Source organism: Xenopus tropicalis, chromosome 6, assembly GCF_000004195.4.
Source record: "Xenopus tropicalis strain Nigerian chromosome 6, UCB_Xtro_10.0, whole genome shotgun sequence".
NCBI lineage: Eukaryota > Metazoa > Chordata > Amphibia > Anura > Pipidae > Xenopus > Xenopus tropicalis.
In genome coordinates this window covers 4,028,107-4,049,565 of record NC_030682.2, presented here as the reverse complement: position 1 = coordinate 4,049,565, position 21,459 = coordinate 4,028,107, and the positions used below count along the sequence as shown (strand labels likewise).

The 21,459-nt window shown below is 46.6% G+C and overlaps 3 protein-coding genes across 5 annotated transcripts; 1 reads left to right on the top strand and 2 right to left on the bottom strand.

The window, feature by feature from the left end:
• Positions 1-321: 321 nt before the first annotated feature.
• Positions 322-808, bottom strand: LOC116411632 (histone H2A type 1-like). Its single transcript, XM_031904321.1, has one exon. The coding sequence runs from the start codon at positions 770-772 to the stop codon at positions 380-382; it is 393 nt and encodes a 130-aa protein (XP_031760181.1). The 5' UTR covers positions 773-808; the 3' UTR covers positions 322-379.
• Positions 809-1,146: 338 nt separating this feature from the next.
• On the top strand, positions 1,147-1,616 carry LOC100487485 (histone H2B 1.1). Its single transcript, XM_002943348.5, has one exon. The coding sequence runs from the start codon at positions 1,162-1,164 to the stop codon at positions 1,540-1,542; it is 381 nt and encodes a 126-aa protein (XP_002943394.1). The 5' UTR covers positions 1,147-1,161; the 3' UTR covers positions 1,543-1,616.
• A 2,633-nt stretch (positions 1,617-4,249) lies between these two features.
• Positions 4,250-21,088, bottom strand: LOC101735222 (oocyte zinc finger protein XlCOF6-like). Of its 3 annotated transcripts, none has more exons than XM_031904206.1 (3): positions 20,985-21,088; positions 7,061-7,202; positions 4,250-6,697 (listed from the first exon to the last, which is right to left on the bottom strand). In XM_031904206.1, exons 2-3 carry the CDS (start codon positions 7,122-7,124, stop codon positions 4,491-4,493), a joined length of 2,271 nt encoding a protein of 756 aa, XP_031760066.1. In that variant the 5' UTR covers positions 7,125-7,202; positions 20,985-21,088; the 3' UTR covers positions 4,250-4,490. The 3 variants fall into 3 exon arrangements, with proteins under 3 accessions (XP_031760066.1, XP_031760068.1, XP_004915678.2); XM_031904208.1 differs by having other exon boundaries at positions 21,001-21,021; XM_004915621.4 differs by lacking the exon at positions 20,985-21,088 and adding an exon at positions 20,697-20,784.
• Between the last annotated feature and the right edge of the window lie 371 nt (positions 21,089-21,459).

The window sequence follows — 21,459 nt, the reverse complement described above, 5'->3', positions numbered from 1 at the left end:
ACAGATTAGTTCTCAGATCGCTAAATATTAGCTTCCCCCTGCGATACTGCGACTGGGCCGGACACTGACCAACCTATGGGAGCGTATGTCTGTGTTTGGGGGAAGAGTCTATGGGCTAAATAAGCAAATTACAACGGAGTTTGTCCATTTCTTGGCAATAAATGTATATTAAATTGAAAGCTATAGAGAACGTTTAGCATAGACAGCGTTTTTACAATTCAGTGACTATATGGGCGGCTCTGAGAGGAGCCTTTGGGTTTATGAGCGGATCAGCAGTCAGATTTACCCGTATGTGTCACACAGCCGTGTTTAGATAATGTGAGTGGCTCTGAGAAGAGCCTTTGGGTTATTTGATGCTTAGAGTTCATCGTTCGGAGCGTTACTTGCCCTTGGCCGGCTTGGAGCTCTCGGCTTTCTTGGGCAGCAGCACGGACTGGATGTTGGGCAGGACCCCGCCCTGAGCGATAGTCACCCCTCCGAGCAGTTTGTTCAGCTCCTCATCGTTGCGCACAGCGAGCTGCAGGTGCCTGGGGATGATGCGGGTCTTCTTGTTATCCCGGGCAGCGTTCCCGGCCAACTCCAGGATCTCAGCGGTCAGGTACTCGAGTACTGCGGCCAGATAGACCGGAGCTCCGGCTCCCACCCGCTCGGCATAATTGCCTTTCCTCAGCAAGCGGTGAACACGGCCAACTGGGAACTGCAGCCCAGCCCGGGATGAGCGGGTCTTGGCCTTAGCCCGAACCTTGCCGCCTTGTTTCCCTCTGCCGGACATGATCCCCAATACAACTCAGCTACAAAGAAATAGAAGAATGTAACTACCTTAGTCCCAGTACAGGCTTTAGTAGGCAGCGCAGGACACACCTCTCTTCTCTAATTGGGTGAATTCTGATTCAGCCAATCACAATGGGGTTTTAGGAAGCACCAATCAATTGCTCTAAGAGCATTCCCCCCCTTTTTTTCCGAGTAAGTTTAATTGCAGCAAATCTGGAACACCAATCCGTAGCTGTAGATGGGAGGGTTTATGCCATGTGACACAAACCGACCAGTTACAGACGCAGGTTCCGAGTTCCCTTATTTGCATGGGAGGGCTATAAAAGCAGCAGCCCGGGAGAAGGAGGGAACAGTTTTCTCGTATATCAGAAAGCGTTAGGATAGTTGATCATGCCTGAACCAGCCAAGTCTGCTCCAGCCCCGAAGAAAGGCTCCAAGAAAGCGGTGACCAAGACCCAGAAGAAAGATGGGAAGAAGCGCAGGAAGACAAGGAAGGAGAGTTACGCCATTTACGTGTACAAGGTGCTGAAGCAGGTGCACCCCGATACCGGCATCTCCTCCAAGGCCATGAGCATCATGAACTCCTTTGTCAACGATGTGTTTGAGCGCATCGCAGGGGAAGCCTCCCGCCTGGCTCATTACAACAAGCGCTCCACCATCACCTCCCGGGAGATCCAGACCGCGGTCCGCCTGCTGCTGCCTGGGGAGCTGGCCAAGCACGCCGTGTCCGAGGGCACCAAGGCTGTCACCAAGTACACCAGCGCCAAGTAACTGCTGCCCCATCTCCTGCCCTACTCCCAGCAACACAAAGGCTCTTCTCAGAGCCACTCACCCCCTCCCTATAAGATCTGTAAACTCTTCTGCTTCCTATTTTGGACTCCGCAGTCAGAGCCTTCTAGGCTAAAAGAACAGGGTTGAGTTCAGCGCAGTTACACTATTGTTTCTACACTTCTGCCCCCACCAGTTAATGACTTGATACAGTGTCGCAGACAGACGCTCCTGTGTAGCGATTTGGTTGTTATATGACAATTCCATCTGGACACAGCGAGTAACTACAGACTCAGCGCTTTGCCCCCAGGGAGGCCTCATCCTAATGCGGCTGGAAAGTATCACTTTGTGTCAGATTTTCTGTCAGTGATTTTATCTTTGAAACACTCTTTCCCCCCCCCCCCATACTTTTTTTTTTTTTTTTAATTTAAATCCGTTTATAGTGTAGGGCGTTTGGGCGGTGGATAATTAGTTTAAATGAGTTTAAGCCAATGGGACGCTAATGCTTAGTTTGCGAAAAGCAATTGAATTCCCGGCCGAGTAAACCCGCCAATAGGAACTCTCCCTGGGGCTCTCAGGGCTGCGATATAGGAACTGGGGGCTCATCCTGTTATAGTCGCACAAGCTGAATAAACAGGCCTGTTGGGCTCAGTGCTGCCCCCTGTGGTGATTCCCATTGTGGCGCTAAGTGAACCCGTTAGTCCCTGTGTGTCGGGCTCACACCCCTGCGCACTATGGGGGAGTCAGCGGGGCCTCAGTAGCTCTGGATCCGGCTCAATAAGGATCTCTGTACTTGGGGGGGGGTATGTTTTGTTACGGGGTGAACAGAGGGGCAATACGCTATTCTCTACCCTAGGAATCTGTTTATTTGGCAGTTCTGTTACTGTAACATGAGGAAAGTGCTTCTGCGGCTGCGCAACTCCCCGGCCGCTCGGATATCCCTTCAATAAGTGCGATATCCCAGCGATAAATCCATCCCCGCCCCCCCCATGTCCCCTTCCTATGCCGGAGAAAATTTACATTCCCATTTGCCTCCTTGTTGGCGCTGTATAAATCATTGCTAGTAATTGAGAGGTGCAATTCCCGGCCAGCTCAGTGCCAGATTCTCCCAGCTAAATAAATGCTGGATTGGGAACAAGTTGCGCCTCTCGGGTATTTATAAAGCGCCACAGTATTTCACAGCGCTATTCAGTAAATGGCTGTTTGCACTGAACATACAAAATTATATACACGAATATCCCATAACTGATACAAGAGGTAAAGAGTCCAAAAGAGCTCACAATCTAAAAGATGTATTATGTGGGGCACCAGGGAGCCAGAGGAAGCTGCTTTTGGCCCAGCTCTGTGTTTCTTTATAGGAATTCCTCAGATTAGCAGCCCCAGTATTGCCCACTTCTTACAGGATTTACCCCCTTCCCTCTGAGTGGCTGTCTCATGATTGGCTGAATGAGTCTATACTCTATTTGTGCACTTACAGGAGTAGAATTTATACCAGGTGCCTGGCTTAGGGTATGGGGGGGGGGGGGGGGGGGGGGGATTCAGTTTTTATTAAAGGAGACATATTGGATAAAGGAAAACTTATGAATAATATCCGGTGCTGGTTTCCCTTTGGGCTAAACATTAACCCTATCTGTAACAATGGCCCCTTTATTGGAGCTCCCTATAGATCCTCTCAGGTCCCTGTCTGGGTTTCACATGAGGGGTGGGCGTGTCCTAACGGTCCCTGCCAGAAGCACAGTAGGAGGGGGAGAGCCAATCACAGCCCTGCACTCACACAAGCACAGACAGGCTTCAGTTCCCTATCAGGTCAGCCTAGCTGCTGATTGGTTCCTATCCTACAGTGCCGCCGCCCCCCTGCACAGCCTGGGAAAGGAGGCAGCAGGAAGTGGCACAGATGGGCGGGGCTAGTGGGGTTTTTGTGGAATTTCTCAATAAATCAGTCAGAAATGCAACATTTTTAAGCACAATCCTTCTATATCTAGAGGAATATAATTCCCTGGTACATTCATAACTTTTATAGAATATGTCTTCTTTAAAAAGTAGTGTTTGTGGATGATTTATCAAAAATGTATCCAAAAGCCCCACTAGTCCCGCCCACCCCTCATGTGAAACCCAGACAGGGACCTGAGAGGATCTATAGGGAGCTCCAATAAAGGGGCCATTGTTACAGATAGGGTTAATGTTTAGCCCAAAGGGAAACCAGCACCGGATATTATTCATAATTGCCTACAGGGTTAGGGGTTTTCCCATTTATCCAATATGTCTCCTTTAAAGTAAAGAGAAGAGAAACACTGGGTAACACATGGGCTGGAGGTGGAACTAGATGCCCCCCCCCCCCCCCTGCTGAATTAAAACAAAAACCTTTATTTCTATAAATAAAACCCAGTGTAATATATTCTCTATCCTTCTATCACTTCCTTGCCTTACACTATAGAGTTTCTATTGAGGGAGGTCTCTATACCATGGGACAGTGTAACGATAAATAGTGATTAATTAAAAAGAAGTGCTAATGAGTTATACATGCGTTATACCCTTAATATTCATTTACAAATCATCCTCCCTACATCCAAACAAGGCCGGTCCGGCTGCTATTCCAACACAAAGGAGAGTATCCCCGGCCTCACTATACGGGTAACAAACCCAAATACCAAGAGCTTACAGTCTATCCCCCCCCCCAGCTCTCTATAATAATAACATTACACAGACGCCATTGGTTCCATACAAACAGGCTTTATTTATATACAGGATTCCTCGCCCAGAGCAAATGAATCCACTCAAGTCCATTAATACAGTGAATAATTGATCATAATCCTGATTTGCTGATCGCATGTATCCCAGTACCTTTCCCAGTCAGAGTACAGACTAGGGATGTTCCCATGAGTTCCAGTTGGTCTCAGTACAGAGACGGTTCCCTGTGAGTATAGACTCTCTCTCATTCCTCCTCCCCCCACTCAGGCGAGTGGCCTCCCCCCTATGTGTCTCTGCAGATGGGCTTTGAGGTCGCCCTTGTTCCCGTAGCTTTTCCCACACTCGCTGCAGCCGTAGGGTTTCTCCCCCGTGTGGATCAGCTGGTGATCCTGAAGGATTTGTTTCCATCGGAACCGTTTCCCACATTCGGAACAGCTGAAAGGTTTGATACCGGCGTGAATGAGGTTGTGTTGATCCAAATTGCTTTTGTGGCGGAAGGATTTTCCGCACTCGGTGCAGTCGTAGGGTTTCTCCCCAGTGTGGATCATTTGGTGGCGCTTGAGGTGCTTCTGGGACGGGAAGGATTCCTCACACTCGGTGCAGGGGAAGGTTCTGCCAGTGTGAATATTGAGATGATAATTGAGATCGGTTTTCGCGCGGAAGCTTTTCCCGCACTCGCTGCAGACAAACGGTTTCTCCCCGCTGTGACTCAGCCGGTGAGTGCTGAGACCGTTCCTCTGTTTAAACCGTTTCCCGCACTCGTCACACGAGAAAGCCTTCACCCCCGTGTGCATTAAATAATGAGCTTTCAGGTGCTGTTTCCGTTGGAAAGATTTCCCACACTCCGTGCACTCGTGCAGTTTAACCTCAGTGTGAGTCCTCTGGTGCTCGTCGAGTCTGGGCTTTGAGCTGAAGGATCTCTCGCACTCCGTGCACTCGTGCAGTTTAACCTCAGTGTGAGTCCTCTGGTGCTCGTCGAGTCTGGGCTTTGAGCTGAAGGATCTCTCGCACTCCGTGCACTCGTGTAGTTTAACCTCAGTGTGAGTCCTCTGGTGCTCGTCGAGTCTGGGCTTTGAGCTGAAGGATCTCTCGCACTCCGTGCACTCGTGCAGTTTAACCTCAGTGTGAGTCCTCTGGTGCTTGTCGAGTCTGGGCTTTGAGCTGAAGGACCTCTCGCACTCCGTGCACTCGTGCAGTTTAACCTCAGTGTGAGTCCTCTGGTGCTCGTCGAGTCTGGGCTTTGAGCTGAAGGATCTCTCGCACTCCGTGCACTCGTGCAGTTTAACCTCAGTGTGAGTCCTCTGGTGCTCGTCGAGTCTGGGCTTTGAGCTGAAGGATCTCTCGCACTCCGTGCACTCGTGTAGTTTAACCTCAGTGTGAGTCCTCTGGTGCTCGTCGAGTCTGGGCTTTGAGCTGAAGGATCTCTCGCACTCCGTGCACTCGTGCAGTTTAACCTCAGTGTGAGTCCTCTGGTGCTTGTCGAGTCTGGGCTTTGAGCTGAAGGACCTCTCGCACTCCGTGCACTCGTGCAGTTTAACCTCAGTGTGAGTCCTCTGGTGCTCGTCGAGTCTGGGCTTTGAGCTGAAGGATCTCTCGCACTCCGTGCACTCGTGCAGTTTAACCTCAGTGTGAGTCCTCTGGTGCTCGTCGAGTCTGGGCTTTGAGCTGAAGGATCTCTCGCACTCCGTGCACTCGTGTAGTTTAACCTCAGTGTGAGTCCTCTGGTGCTCGTCGAGTCTGGGCTTTGAGCTGAAGGATCTCTCGCACTCCGTGCACTCGTGCAGTTTAACCTCAGTGTGAGTCCTCTGGTGCTTGTCGAGTCTGGGCTTTGAGCTGAAGGACCTCTCGCACTCCATGCACTCGTGTAGTTTAACCTCAGTGTGAGTCCTCTGGTGCTCGTCGAGTCTGGGCTTTGAGCTGAAGGATCTCTCGCACTCCGTGCACTCGTGTAGTTTAACCTCAGTGTGAGTCCTCTGGTGCTCGTCGAGTCTGGGCTTTGAGCTGAAGGATCTCTCGTACTCCGTGCACTCGTGCAGTTTAACCTCAGTGTGAGTCCTCTGGTGCTCTTCGAGTCTCGGCTTTGAGCTGAAGGACCTCTCGCACTCGGGACAGGGGAAAGCCGGAAGATCTCGGACGTTGCTCTTTCCCATAGTGGTTTCCGCAGTCTCGGTGCCGGCGAGAGGCTTCTCTGCTGAGTGAAGCTGGAAATGAACGCTGAGGTGATGCTCGTCCATGTAGATTTTCCCACAATGCCCACAGGTAAAGCCCTTCTCTCCTGTTTGTTCCTGATTGGATGTTCTGCCAAACTCCTTGCAGGAAACGGACTTGTTGGATTGGTGAGTTTGTTTTTGGCTCTTTGTACTCTCCGTAGAGACATCTCCTCTGATTCTGCTCGTCTTCGATCCATATGGAACCAAACGATATTTGGCAAACACAGATCTCAGTCTTTTCTCCATTCCGGGCCACTTTTCTATAAAAGAAAACAAACACAACAGTCACTTGAAGGAGATGTATTGGATAAATAGGAAAACCCCTAACCCTGTAGGCAATTATGAATAATATCCGGTGCTGGTTTCCCTTTGGGCTAAACATTAACCCTATCTGTAACAATGGCCACTTTATTGGAGCTCCCTATAGATCCTCTCAGGTCCCTGTCTGGGTTTCACATGAGGGGTGGGCGTGTCCTAACGGTCCCTGCCAGAAGCACAGTAGGAGGGGGAGAGCCAATCACAGCCCTGCACTCACACAAGCACAGACAGGCTTCAGTTCCCTATCAGGTCAGCCTGGCTGCTGATTGGTTCCTTAATATCCCGTGTAACTATGGGAGACTTACTGATATGCAGCTCCATTACAGTCTCTTGTCTGGAAAGAGGAAGATTTTGAACATGGAGGAACATCTAAGGAGTAGAATTTTCGGTGCAACCGGTGAGAATTATACAGAGATTATCCCTTGTGATTTCTTTACAGTCTGAAATCTGTCAAACACAAAGCAAAGATACACACGTTATTATTATTATTATTATTATTATTATGGTCACTATCCTTCCCCGCAGCGCTTCATACAGTAAAGAGACGCAAATACAGAACATTTACACACAAACATTGCACACCAGAACTGAATCCCAGATACAAATGTATATTATTATTAGATTATAGGGGGGAGAGACCCTGTTATCGAGAGTTTGAATTATGAAAAAAAAACAAATTCCAAATATTATAACTCAGCCTGCAGCCTTGTGCCTTTATATGGGGGGCACAGAACCCCTCAGTGACTGCTAATATCCTTATCATTTACAGTAGGGGGTACATTATCCCTTATAATACATGAGTGATACTCAGAGTTCCCTGTATAACTCAGCCTGCAGCCTTGTGCCTTTATATGGGGGGCACAGAACCCCTCAGTGACTGCTAATATCCTTATCATTTACAGTAGGGGGTACATTATCCCTTATAATACATGAGTGATACTCAGAGTTCCCTGTATAACTCAGCCTGCAGCCTTGTGCCTTTATATGGGGGGCACAGAACCCCTCAGTGACTGCTAATATCCTTATCATTTACAGTAGGGGGTACATTATCCCTTATAATACATGAGTGATACTCAGAGTTCCCTGTATAACTCAGCCTGCAGCCTTGTGCCTTTATATGGGGGGCACAGAACCCCTCAGTGACTGCTAATATCCTTATCATTTACAGTAGGGGGTACATTATCCCTTATAATACATGAGTGATACTCAGAGTTCCCTGTATAACTCAGCCTGCAGCCTTGTGCCTTTATATGGGGGGCACAGAACCCCTCAGTGACTGCTAATATCCTTATCATTTACAGTAGGGGGTACATTATCCCTTATAATACATGAGTGATACTCAGAGTTCCCTGTATAACTCAGCCTGCAGCCTTGTGCCTTTATATGGGGGGCACAGAACCCCTCAGTGACTGCTAATATCCTTATCATTTACAGTAGGGGGTACATTATCCCTTATAATACATGAGTGATACTCAGAGTTCCCTGTATAACTCAGCCTGCAGCCTTGTGCCTGTATATGGGGGGCACAGAACCCCTCAGTGACAGCTAATATCCTTATCATTTACAGTAGGGGGTACATTATCCCTTATAATACATGAGTGATACTCAGAGTTCCCTGTATAACTCAGCCTGCAGCCTTGTGCCTGTATATGGGGGGCACAGAACCCCTCAGTGACTGCTAATATCCTTATCATTTACAGTAGGGGGTACATTATCCCTTATAATACATGAGTGATACTCAGAGTTCCCTGTATAACTCAGCCTGCAGCCTTGTGCCTTTATATGGGGGGCACAGAACCCCTCAGTGACTGCTAATATCCTTATCATTTACAGTAGGGGGTACATTATCCCTTATAATACATGAGTGATACTCAGAGTTCCCTGTATAACTCAGCCTGCAGCCTTGTGCCTGTATATGGGGGGCACAGAATCCCTCAGTGACTGCTAATATCCTTATCATTTACAGTAGGGGGTACATTATCCCTTATAATACATGAGTGATACTCAGAGTTCCCTGTATAACTCAGCCTGCAGCCTTGTGCCTGTATATGGGGGGCACAGAACCCCTCAGTGACTGCTAATATCCTTATCATTTACAGTAGGGGGTACATTATCCCTTATAATACATGAGTGATACTCAGAGTTCCCTGTATAACTCAGCCTGCAGCCTTGTGCCTTTATATGGGGGGCACAGAACCCCTCAGTGACTGATAATATCCTTATCATTTACAGTAGGGGGTACATTATCCCTTATAATACATGAGTGATACTCAGAGTTCCCTGTATAACTCAGCCTGCAGCCTTGTGCCTGTATATGGGGGGCACAGAACCCCTCAGTGACTGCTAATATCCTTATCATTTACAGTAGGGGGTACATTATCCCTTATAATACATGAGTGATACTCAGAGTTCCCTGTATAACTCAGCCTGCAGCCTTGTGCCTTTATATGGGGGGCACAGAACCCCTCAGTGACTGCTAATATCCTTATCATTTACAGTAGGGGTACATTATCCCTTATAATACATGAGTGATACTCAGAGTTCCCTGTATAACTCAGCCTGCAGCCTTGTGCCTGTATATGGGGGGCACAGAATCCCTCAGTGACTGCTAATATCCTTATCATTTACAGTAGGGGGTACATTATCCCTTATAATACATGAGTGATACTCAGAGTTCCCTGTATAACTCAGCCTGCAGCCTTGTGCCTGTATATGGGGGGCACAGAACCCCTCAGTGACTGCTAATATCCTTATCATTTACAGTAGGGGGTACATTATCCCTTATAATACATGAGTGATACTCAGAGTTCCCTGTATAACTCAGCCTGCAGCCTTGTGCCTTTATATGGGGGGCACAGAACCCCTCAGTGACTGATAATATCCTTATCATTTACAGTAGGGGGTACATTATCCCTTATAATACATGAGTGATACTCAGAGTTCCCTGTATAACTCAGCCTGCAGCCTTGTGCCTTTATATGGGGGGCACAGAACCCCTCAGTGACTGCTAATATCCTTATCATTTACAGTAGGGGGTACATTATCCCTTATAATACATGAGTGATACTCAGAGTTCCCTGTATAACTCAGCCTGCAGCCTTGTGCCTTTATATGGGGGGCACAGAGCCCCTCAGTGACTGCTAATATCCTTATCAGTTACAGTAGGGGGTACATTATCCCTTATAATACATGAGTGATACTCAGAGTTCCCTGTATAACTCAGCCTGCAGCCTTGTGCCTGTATATGGGGGGCACAGAACCCCTCAGTGACAGCTAATATCCTTATCATTTACAGTAGGGGGTACATTATCCCTTATAATACATGAGTGATACTCAGAGTTCCCTGTATAACTCAGCCTGCAGCCTTGTGCCTTTATATGGGGGGCACAGAACCCCTCAGTGACAGCTAATATCCTTATCATTTACAGTAGGGGGTACATTATCCCTTATAATACATGAGTGATACTCAGAGTTCCCTGTATAACTCAGCCTGCAGCCTTGTGCCTGTATATGGGGGGCACAGAACCCCTCAGTGACTGCTAATATCCTTATCATTTACAGTAGGGGGTACATTATCCCTTATAATACATGAGTGATACTCAGAGTTCCCTGTATAACTCAGCCTGCAGCCTTGTGCCTTTATATGGGGGGCACAGAACCCCTCAGTGACTGCTAGTATCCTTATCATTTACAGTAGGGGGTACATTATCCCTTATAATACATGAGTGATACTCAGAGTTCCCTGTATAACTCAGCCTGCAGCCTTGTGCCTTTATATGGGCACAGAACCCCTCAGTGACTGCTAATATCCTTATCATTTACAGTAGGGGGTACATTATCCCTTATAATACATGAGTGATACTCAGAGTTCCCTGTATAACTCAGCCTGCAGCCTTGTGCCTTTATATGGGGGGCACAGAACCCCTCAGTGACTGCTAGTATCCTTATCATTTACAGTAGGGGGTACATTATCCCTTATAATACATGAGTGATACTCAGAGTTCCCTGTATAACTCAGCCTGCAGCCTTGTGCCTTTATATGGGGGGCACAGAACCCCTCAGTGACTGCTAATATCCTTATCATTTACAGTAGGGGGTACATTATCCCTTATAATACATGAGTGATACTCAGAGTTCCCTGTATAACTCAGCCTGCAGCCTTGTGCCTTTATATGGGGGGCACAGAACCCCTCAGTGACTGCTAATATCCTTATCATTTACAGTAGGGGGTACATTATCCCTTATAATACATGAGTGATACTCAGAGTTCCCTGTATAACTCAGCCTGCAGCCTTGTGCCTTTATATGGGGGGCACAGAACCCCTCAGTGACTGCTAATATCCTTATCATTTACAGTAGGGGGTACATTATCCCTTATAATACATGAGTGATACTCAGAGTTCCCTGTATAACTCAGCCTGCAGCCTTGTGCCTTTATATGGGGGGCACAGAACCCCTCAGTGACTGCTAATATCCTTATCATTTACAGTAGGGGGTACATTATCCCTTATAATACATGAGTGATACTCAGAGTTCCCTGTATAACTCAGCCTGCAGCCTTGTGCCTTTATATGGGGGGCACAGAGCCCCTCAGTGACTGCTAATATCCTTATCATTTACAGTAGGGGGTACATTATCCCTTATAATACATGAGTGATACTCAGAGTTCCCTGTATAACTCAGCCTGCAGCCTTGTGCCTTTATATGGGGGGCACAGAACCCCTCAGTGACTGCTAATATCCTTATCATTTACAGTAGGGGGTACATTATCCCTTATAATACATGAGTGATACTCAGAGTTCCCTGTATAACTCAGCCTGCAGCCTTGTGCCTTTATATGGGGGGCACAGAACCCCTCAGTGACTGCTAATATCCTTATCATTTACAGTAGGGGGTACATTATCCCTTATAATACATGAGTGATACTCAGAGTTCCCTGTATAACTCAGCCTGCAGCCTTGTGCCTTTATATGGGGGGCACAGAACCCCTCAGTGACTGCTAATATCCTTATCATTTACAGTAGGGGGTACATTATCCCTTATAATACATGAGTGATACTCAGAGTTCCCTGTATAACTCAGCCTGCAGCCTTGTGCCTGTATATAGGGGGCACAGAACCCCTCAGTGACTGCTAATATCCTTATCATTTACAGTAGGGGGTACATTATCCCTTATAATACATGAGTGATACTCAGAGTTCCCTGTATAACTCAGCCTGCAGCCTTGTGCCTTTATATGGGGCACAGAACCCCTCAGTGACTGCTAATATCCTTATCATTTACAGTAGGGGGTACATTATCCCTTATAATACATGAGTGATACTCAGAGTTCCCTGTATAACTCAGCCTGCAGCCTTGTGCCTTTATATGGGGGGCACAGAACCCCTCAGTGACTGCTAATATCCTTATCATTTACAGTAGGGGGTACATTATCCCTTATAATACATGAGTGATACTCAGAGTTCCCTGTATAACTCAGCCTGCAGCCTTGTGCCTTTATATGGGGGGCACAGAACCCCTCAGTGACTGCTAATATCCTTATCATTTACAGTAGGGGGTACATTATCCCTTATAATACATGAGTGATACTCAGAGTTCCCTGTATAACTCAGCCTGCAGCCTTGTGCCTTTATATGGGGGGCACAGAACCCCTCAGTGACTGCTAGTATCCTTATCATTTACAGTAGGGGGTACATTATCCCTTATAATACATGAGTGATACTCAGAGTTCCCTGTATAACTCAGCCTGCAGCCTTGTGCCTTTATATGGGGGGCACAGAACCCCTCAGTGACTGCTAGTATCCTTATCATTTACAGTAGGGGGTACATTATCCCTTATAATACATGAGTGATACTCAGAGTTCCCTGTATAACTCAGCCTGCAGCCTTGTGCCTTTATATGGGGGGCACAGAGCCCCTCAGTGACTGCTAATATCCTTATCAGTTACAGTAGGGGGTACATTATCCCTTATAATACATGAGTGATACTCAGAGTTCCCTGTATAACTCAGCCTGCAGCCTTGTGCCTTTATATGGGGGGCACAGAGCCCCTCAGTGACTGCTAATATCCTTATCAGTTACAGTAGGGGGTACATTATCCCTTATAATACATGAGTGATACTCAGAGTTCCCTGTATAACTCAGCCTGCAGCCTTGTGCCTTTATATGGGGGGCACAGAACCCCTCAGTGACTGCTAGTATCCTTATCATTTACAGTAGGGGGTACATTATCCCTTATAATACATGAGTGATACTCAGAGTTCCCTGTATAACTCAGCCTGCAGCCTTGTGCCTTTATATGGGGGGCACAGAACCCCTCAGTGACTGCTAATATCCTTATCATTTACAGTAGGGGGTACAGTATCCCTTATAATACATGAGTGATACTCAGAGTTCCCTGTATAACTCAGCCTGCAGCCTTGTGCCTTTATATGGGGGGCACAGAACCCCTCAGTGACTGCTAATATCCTTATCAGTTACAGTAGGGGGTACATTATCCCTTATAATACATGAGTGATACTCAGAGTTCCCTGTATAACTCAGCCTGCAGCCTTGTGCCTTATATGGGGGCACAGAACCCCTCAGTGACTGCTAATATCCTTATCATTTACAGTAGGGGGTACATTATCCCTTATAATACATGAGTGATACTCAGAGTTCCCTGTATAACTCAGCCTGCAGCCTTGTGCCTTTATATGGGGGGCACAGAGCCCCTCAGTGACTGCTAATATCCTTATCATTTACAGTAGGGGGTACATTATCCCTTATAATACATGAGTGATACTCAGAGTTCCCTGTATAACTCAGCCTGCAGCCTTGTGCCTTTATATGGGGCACAGAACCCCTCAGTGACTGCTAATATCCTTATCATTTACAGTAGGGGGTACATTATCCCTTATAATACATGAGTGATACTCAGAGTTCCCTGTATAACTCAGCCTGCAGCCTTGTGCCTGTATATGGGGCACAGAACCCCTCAGTGACTGCTAATATCCTTATCATTTACAGTAGGGGGTACATTATCCCTTATAATACATGAGTGATACTCAGAGTTCCCTGTATAACTCAGCCTGCAGCCTTGTGCCTTTATATGGGGGGCACAGAACCCCTCAGTGACTGCTAATATCCTTATCATTTACAGTAGGGGGTACATTATCCCTTATAATACATGAGTGATACTCAGAGTTCCCTGTATAACTCAGCCTGCAGCCTTGTGCCTTTATATGGGCACAGAACCCCTCAGTGACTGCTAATATCCTTATCATTTACAGTAGGGGGTACATTATCCCTTATAATACATGAGTGATACTCAGAGTTCCCTGTATAACTCAGCCTGCAGCCTTGTGCCTTTATATGGGGGGCACAGAACCCCTCAGTGACTGCTAATATCCTTATCATTTACAGTAGGGGGTACATTATCCCTTATAATACATGAGTGATACTCAGAGTTCCCTGTATAACTCAGCCTGCAGCCTTGTGCCTGTATATGGGGGGCACAGAACCCCTCAGTGACTGCTAATATCCTTATCATTTACAGTAGGGGGTACATTATCCCTTATAATACATGAGTGATACTCAGAGTTCCCTGTATAACTCAGCCTGCAGCCTTGTGCCTTTATATGGGGGGCACAGAACCCCTCAGTGACTGCTAATATCCTTATCATTTACAGTAGGGGGTACATTATCCCTTATAATACATGAGTGATACTCAGAGTTCCCTGTATAACTCAGCCTGCAGCCTTGTGCCTTTATATGGGGGGCACAGAACCCCTCAGTGACTGCTAATATCCTTATCATTTACAGTAGGGGGTACATTATCCCTTATAATACATGAGTGATACTCAGAGTTCCCTGTATAACTCAGCCTGCAGCCTTGTGCCTTTATATGGGGGGCACAGAACCCCTCAGTGACTGCTAATATCCTTATCATTTACAGTAGGGGGTACATTATCCCTTATAATACATGAGTGATACTCAGAGTTCCCTGTATAACTCAGCCTGCAGCCTTGTGCCTGTATATGGGGGGCACAGAACCCCTCAGTGACTGCTAATATCCTTATCATTTACAGTAGGGGGTACATTATCCCTTATAATACATGAGTGATACTCAGAGTTCCCTGTATAACTCAGCCTGCAGCCTTGTGCCTTTATATGGGGGGCACAGAACCCCTCAGTGACTGCTAATATCCTTATCATTTACAGTAGGGGGTACATTATCCCTTATAATACATGAGTGATACTCAGAGTTCCCTGTATAACTCAGCCTGCAGCCTTGTGCCTTTATATGGGGGGCACAGAACCCCTCAGTGACTGCTAATATCCTTATCATTTACAGTAGGGGGTACATTATCCCTTATAATACATGAGTGATACTCAGAGTTCCCTGTATAACTCAGCCTGCAGCCTTGTGCCTTTATATGGGCACAGAACCCCTCAGTGACTGCTAATATCCTTATCATTTACAGTAGGGGGTACATTATCCCTTATAATACATGAGTGATACTCAGAGTTCCCTGTATAACTCAGCCTGCAGCCTTGTGCCTGTATATGGGGGCACAGAACCCCTCAGTGACTGCTAATATCCTTATCATTTACAGTAGGGGGTACATTATCCCTTATAATACATGAGTGATACTCAGAGTTCCCTGTATAACTCAGCCTGCAGCCTTGTGCCTTTATATGGGGGGCACAGAGCCCCTCAGTGACTGCTAATATCCTTATCATTTACAGTAGGGGGTACATTATCACTTATAATACATGAGTGATACTCAGAGTTCCCTGTATAACTCAGCCTGCAGCCTTGTGCCTGTATATGGGGGCACAGAACCCCTCAGTGACTGCTAATATCCTTATCATTTACAGTAGGGGGTACATTATCCCTTATAATACATGAGTGATACTCAGAGTTCCCTGTATAACTCAGCCTGCAGCCTTGTGCCTTTATATGGGGCACAGAACCCCTCAGTGACTGCTAATATCCTTATCATTTACAGTAGGGGGTACATTATCCCTTATAATACATGAGTGATACTCAGAGTTCCCTGTATAACTCAGCCTGCAGCCTTGTGCCTGTATATGGGGGGCACAGAACCCCTCAGTGACTGCTAATATCCTTATCATTTACAGTAGGGGGTACATTATCCCTTATAATACATGAGTGATACTCAGAGTTCCCTGTATAACTCAGCCTGCAGCCTTGTGCCTTTATATGGGGGGCACAGAACCCCTCAGTGACTGCTAATATCCTTATCATTTACAGTAGAGGGTACATTATCCCTTATAATACATGAGTGATACTCAGAGTTCCCTGTATAACTCAGCCTGCAGCCTTGTGCCTTTATATGGGGGGCACAGAACCCCTCAGTGACTGCTAATATCCTTATCATTTACAGTAGGGGGTACATTATCCCTTATAATACATGAGTGATACTCAGAGTTCCCTGTATAACTCAGCCTGCAGCCTTGTGCCTTTATATGGGGCACAGAACCCCTCAGTGACTGCTAATATCCTTATCATTTACAGTAGGGGGTACATTATCCCTTATAATACATGAGTGATACTCAGAGTTCCCTGTATAACTCAGCCTGCAGCCTTGTGCCTTTATATGGGGGGCACAGAACCCCTCAGTGACTGCTAATATCCTTATCATTTACAGTAGGGGGTACATTATCCCTTATAATACATGAGTGATACTCAGAGTTCCCTGTATAACTCAGCCTGCAGCCTTGTGCCTGTATATGGGGGGCACAGAACCCCTCAGTGACTGCTAATATCCTTATCATTTACAGTAGGGGGTACATTATCCCTTATAATACATGAGTGATACTCAGAGTTCCCTGTATAACTCAGCCTGCAGCCTTGTGCCTTTATATGGGGGCACAGAGCCCCTCAGTGACTGCTAATATCCTTATCATTTACAGTAGGGGGTACATTATCCCTTATAATACATGAGTGATACTCAGAGTTCCCTGTATAACTCAGCCTGCAGCCTTGTGCCTTTATATGGGGGGCACAGAACCCCTCAGTGACTGCTAATATCCTTATCATTTACAGTAGGGGGTACATTATCCCTTATAATACATGAGTGATACTCAGAGTTCCCTGTATAACTCAGCCTGCAGCCTTGTGCCTTTATATGGGGGGCACAGAGCCCCTCAGTGACTGCTAATATCCTTATCATTTACAGTAGGGGGTACATTATCCCTTATAATACATGAGTGATACTCAGAGTTCCCTGTATAACTCAGCCTGCAGCCTTGTGCCTTTATATGGGGGGCACAGAACCCCTCAGTGACTGCTAATATCCTTATCATTTACAGTAGGGGGTACATTATCCCTTATAATACATGAGTGATACTCAGAGTTCCCTGTATAACTCAGCCTGCAGCCTTGTGCCTTTATATGGGGGGCACAGAGCCCCTCAGTGACTGCTAATATCCTTATCATTTACAGTAGGGGGTACATTATCCCTTATAATACATGAGTGATACTCAGAGTTCCCTGTATAACTCAGCCTGCAGCCTTGTGCCTTTATATGGGGGCACAGAACCCCTCAGTGACTGCTAATATCCTTATCATTTACAGTAGGGGGTACATTATCCCTTATAATACATGAGTGATACTCAGAGTTCCCTGTATAACTCAGCCTGCAGCCTTGTGCCTGTATATGGGGCACAGAACCCCTCAGTGACTGCTAATATCCTTATCATTTACAGTAGGGGGTACATTATCCCTTATAATACATGAGTGATACTCAGAGTTCCCTGTATAACTCAGCCTGCAGCCTTGTGCCTGTATATGGGCACAGAACCCCTCAGTGACTGCTAATATCCTTATCATTTACAGTAGGGGGTACATTATCCCTTATAATACATGAGTGATACTCAGAGTTCCCTGTATAACTCAGCCTGCAGCCTTGTGCCTTTATATGGGGGGCACAGAACCCCTCAGTGACTGCTAATATCCTTATCATTTACAGTAGAGGGTACATTATCCCTTATAATACATGAGTGATACTCAGAGTTCCCTGTATAACTCAGCCTGCAGCCTTGTGCCTTTATATGGGCACAGAACCCCTCAGTGACTGCTAATATCCTTATCATTTACAGTAGGGGGTACATTATCCCTTATAATACATGAGTGATACTCAGAGTTCCCTGTATAACTCAGCCTGCAGCCTTGTGTCTTTATATGGGGGGCACAGAACCCCTCAGTGACTGCTAATATCCTTATCATTTACAGTAGGGGGTACATTATCCCTTATAATACATGAGTGATACTCAGAGTTCCCTGTATAACTCAGCCTGCAGCCTTGTGCCTGTATATGGGGGGCACAGAACCCCTCAGTGACTGCTAATATCCTTATCATTTACAGTAGGGGGTACATTATCCCTTATAATACATGAGTGATACTCAGAGTTCCCTGTATAACTCAGCCTGCAGCCTTGTGCCTTTATATGGGGGGCACAGAACCCCTCAGTGACTGCTAATATCCTTATCATTTACAGTAGGGGGTACATTATCCCTTATAATACATGAGTGATACTCAGAGTTCCCTGTATAACTCAGCCTGCAGCCTTGTGCCTTTATATGGGGGGCACAGAGCCCCTCAGTGACTGCTAATATCCTTATCATTTACAGTAGGGGGTACATTATCCCTTATAATACATGAGTGATACTCAGAGTTCCCTGTATAACTCAGCCTGCAGCCTTGTGCCTTTATATGGGGGGCACAGAACCCCTCAGTGACTGCTAATATCCTTATCATTTACAGTAGGGGGTACATTATCCCTTATAATACATGAGTGATACTCAGAGTTCCCTGTATAACTCAGCCTGCAGCCTTGTGCCTGTATATGGGCACAGAACCCCTCAGTGACTGCTAATATCCTTATCATTTACAGTAGGGGGTACATTATCCCTTATAATACATGAGTGATACTCAGAGTTCCCTGTATAACTCAGCCTGCAGCCTTGTGCCTTTATATGGGGGGCACAGAACCCCTCAGTGACTGCTAATATCCTTATCATTTACAGTAGAGGGTACATTATCCCTTATAATACATGAGTGATACTCAGAGTTCCCTGTATAACTCAGCCTGCAGCCTTGTGCCTTTATATGGGGGGCACAGAACCCCTCAGTGACTGCTAATATCCTTATCATTTACAGTAGGGGGTACATTACCCCTTATAATACATGAGTGATACTCAGAGTTCCCTGTATAACTCAGCCTGCAGCCTTGTGCCTTTATATGGGGGGCACAGAACCCCTCAGTGACTGCTAATATCCTTATCATTTACAGTAGGGGGTACATTATCCCTTATAATACATGAGTGATACTCAGAGTTCCCTGTATAACTCAGCCTGCAGCCTTGTGCCTTTATATGGGGGGCACAGAACCCCTCAGTGACTGCTAATATCCTTATCATTTACAGTAGGGGGTACATTATCCCTTATAATACATGAGTGATACTCAGAGTTCCCTGTATAACTCAGCCTGCAGCCTTGTGCCTGTATATGGGGGGCACAGAACCTCTCAGTGACTGCTAATATCCTTATCATTTACAGTAGGGGGTACATTATCCCTTATAATACATGAGTGATACTCAGAGTTCCCTGTATAACTCAGCCTGCAGCCTTGTGCCTTTATATGGGGGGCACAGAGCCCCTCAGTGACTGCTAATATCCTTATCATTTACAGTAGGGGGTACATTATCACTTATAATACATGAGTGATACTCAGAGTTCCCTGTATAACTCAGCCTGCAGCCTTGTGCCTGTATATGGGGGGCACAGAACCCCTCAGTGACTGCTAATATCCTTATCATTTACAGTAGGGGGTACATTATCCCTTATAATACATGAGTGATACTCAGAGTTCCCTGTATAACTCAGCCTGCAGCCTTGTGCCTTTATATGGGGGGCACAGAGCCCCTCAGTGACTGCTAATATCCTTATCACTTACAGTAGGGGGTACAGTATCCCTTATAATACATGAGTGATACTCAGAGTTCCCTGTATAACTCAGCCTGCAGCCTTGTGCCTTTATATGGGGGGCACAGAACCCCTCAGTGACTGCTAATATCCTTATCATTTACAGTAGGGGGTACATTATCCCTTATAATACATGAGTGATACTCAGAGTTCCCTGTATAACTCAGCCTGCAGCCTTGTGCCTTTATATGGGCACAGAACCCCTCAGTGACTGCTAATATCCTTATCATTTACAGTAGGGGGTACATTATCCCTTATAATACATGAGTGATACTCAGAGTTCCCTGTATAACTCAGCCTGCAGCCTTGTGCCTTTATATGGGGGGCACAGAACCCCTCAGTGACTGCTAATATCCTTATCATTTACAGTAGGGGGTACATTATCCCTTATAATACATGAGTGATACTCAGAGTTCCCTGTATAACTCAGCCTGCAGCCTTGTGCCTTTATATGGGGGGCACAGAGCCCCTCAGTGACTGCTAATATCCTTATCACTTACAGTAGGGGGTACAGTATCCCTTATAATACATGAGTGATACTCAGAGTTCCCTGTATAACTCAGCCTGCAGCCTTGTGCCTTTATATGGGGGGCACAGAACCCCTCAGTGACTGCTAATATCCTTATCATTTACAGTAGGGGGTACATTATCCCTTATAATACATGAGTGATACTCAGAGTTCCCTGTATAACTCAGCCTGCAGCCTTGTGCCTTTATATGGGCACAGAACCCCTCAGTGACTGCTAATATCCTTATCATTTACAGTAGGGGGTACATTATCCCTTATAATACATGAGTGATACTCAGAGTTCCCTGTATAACTCAGCCTGCAGCCTTGTGCCTTTATATGGGGGGCACAGAACCCCTCAGTGACTGCTAATATCCTTATCAGTTACAGTAGGGGGTACATTACCCCTATAATACACACACACATTACCCCCCTTACCTCAGCTCAGTGCTGCCCTCCCCCTATCGGTTTATCTCACATTTCAGTGCTGTTTACCCTCCGGCCGCAGCGCTTCCTCCCCCCTCAGTCACGTCTCATCCAACTCTCTGCTCTCCGGTCTCACTCAGCCCGCAGTCCCCCATTCAGCTGTTCCAGACACACACCCCTGTGCCCCCCCCCTGTGCCCCCCCCGTGCCCCCCCCAGGTGCCCCCCCTGTGCCCCCCCCCGTGCCCCTCCCCCTCCCCCCCGTGCCCCTCCCCCCCGTGCCCCTCCCCCCAGACACAAACCTGCGCCCCTTCTTACAGTTCCGGTAAAGTTTCTCTCAGTAGAACTCCTTACAAACACTGTATTTCCCTGAACTTCTGTGATTGGTTAAAAAGGAACCGGTATATGCCGCGCTCTATTGGCTGCCGCTGATTAGCCCGCCCTCTGGGCAGTGATGATTGGTTGTTGTTGTTGTTATGGTTGGAACTACGCGAGGATTGGCTGGTTGCAGTATTATGGGCGGGAGATGTAAATAAGGAAACGGATTGTTGGTGTAACAGGCAGGGAGGGTGAGGGAGCCGCACAGACAGGGCTGGGGGGGGGGGATTTATATCAGATTTAGTAGCTGCAGTTCTGCCCCCATGTGTCTCAGGCAGGGAAGGGAGAGAGCAGTGAGCAGAATTTGTCATATTATTTATACACAGAAACAAAAACATACATACAAACATACAGACAGATACACATAGATTTCAGGTTCACACTAAAAACAAATCCTGC

Coding starts and splice junctions, on each gene's coding strand:
- LOC116411632 (XM_031904321.1), bottom strand. CDS start 772: ATGTCCGGCAGAGGGAAACAAGGCGGCAAGGTTCGGGCTAAGGCCAAG.
- LOC100487485 (XM_002943348.5), top strand. CDS start 1,162: ATGCCTGAACCAGCCAAGTCTGCTCCAGCCCCGAAGAAAGGCTCCAAG.
- LOC101735222 (XM_031904206.1), bottom strand. CDS start 7,124: ATGTTCCTCCATGTTCAAAATCTTCCTCTTTCCAGACAAGAGACTGTA. Junction 6,698..7,060: donor TGTAATGGAGCTGCATATCA/GTAAGTCTCCCA, acceptor TTTCTTTTATAG/AAAAGTGGCCCGGAATGGAG.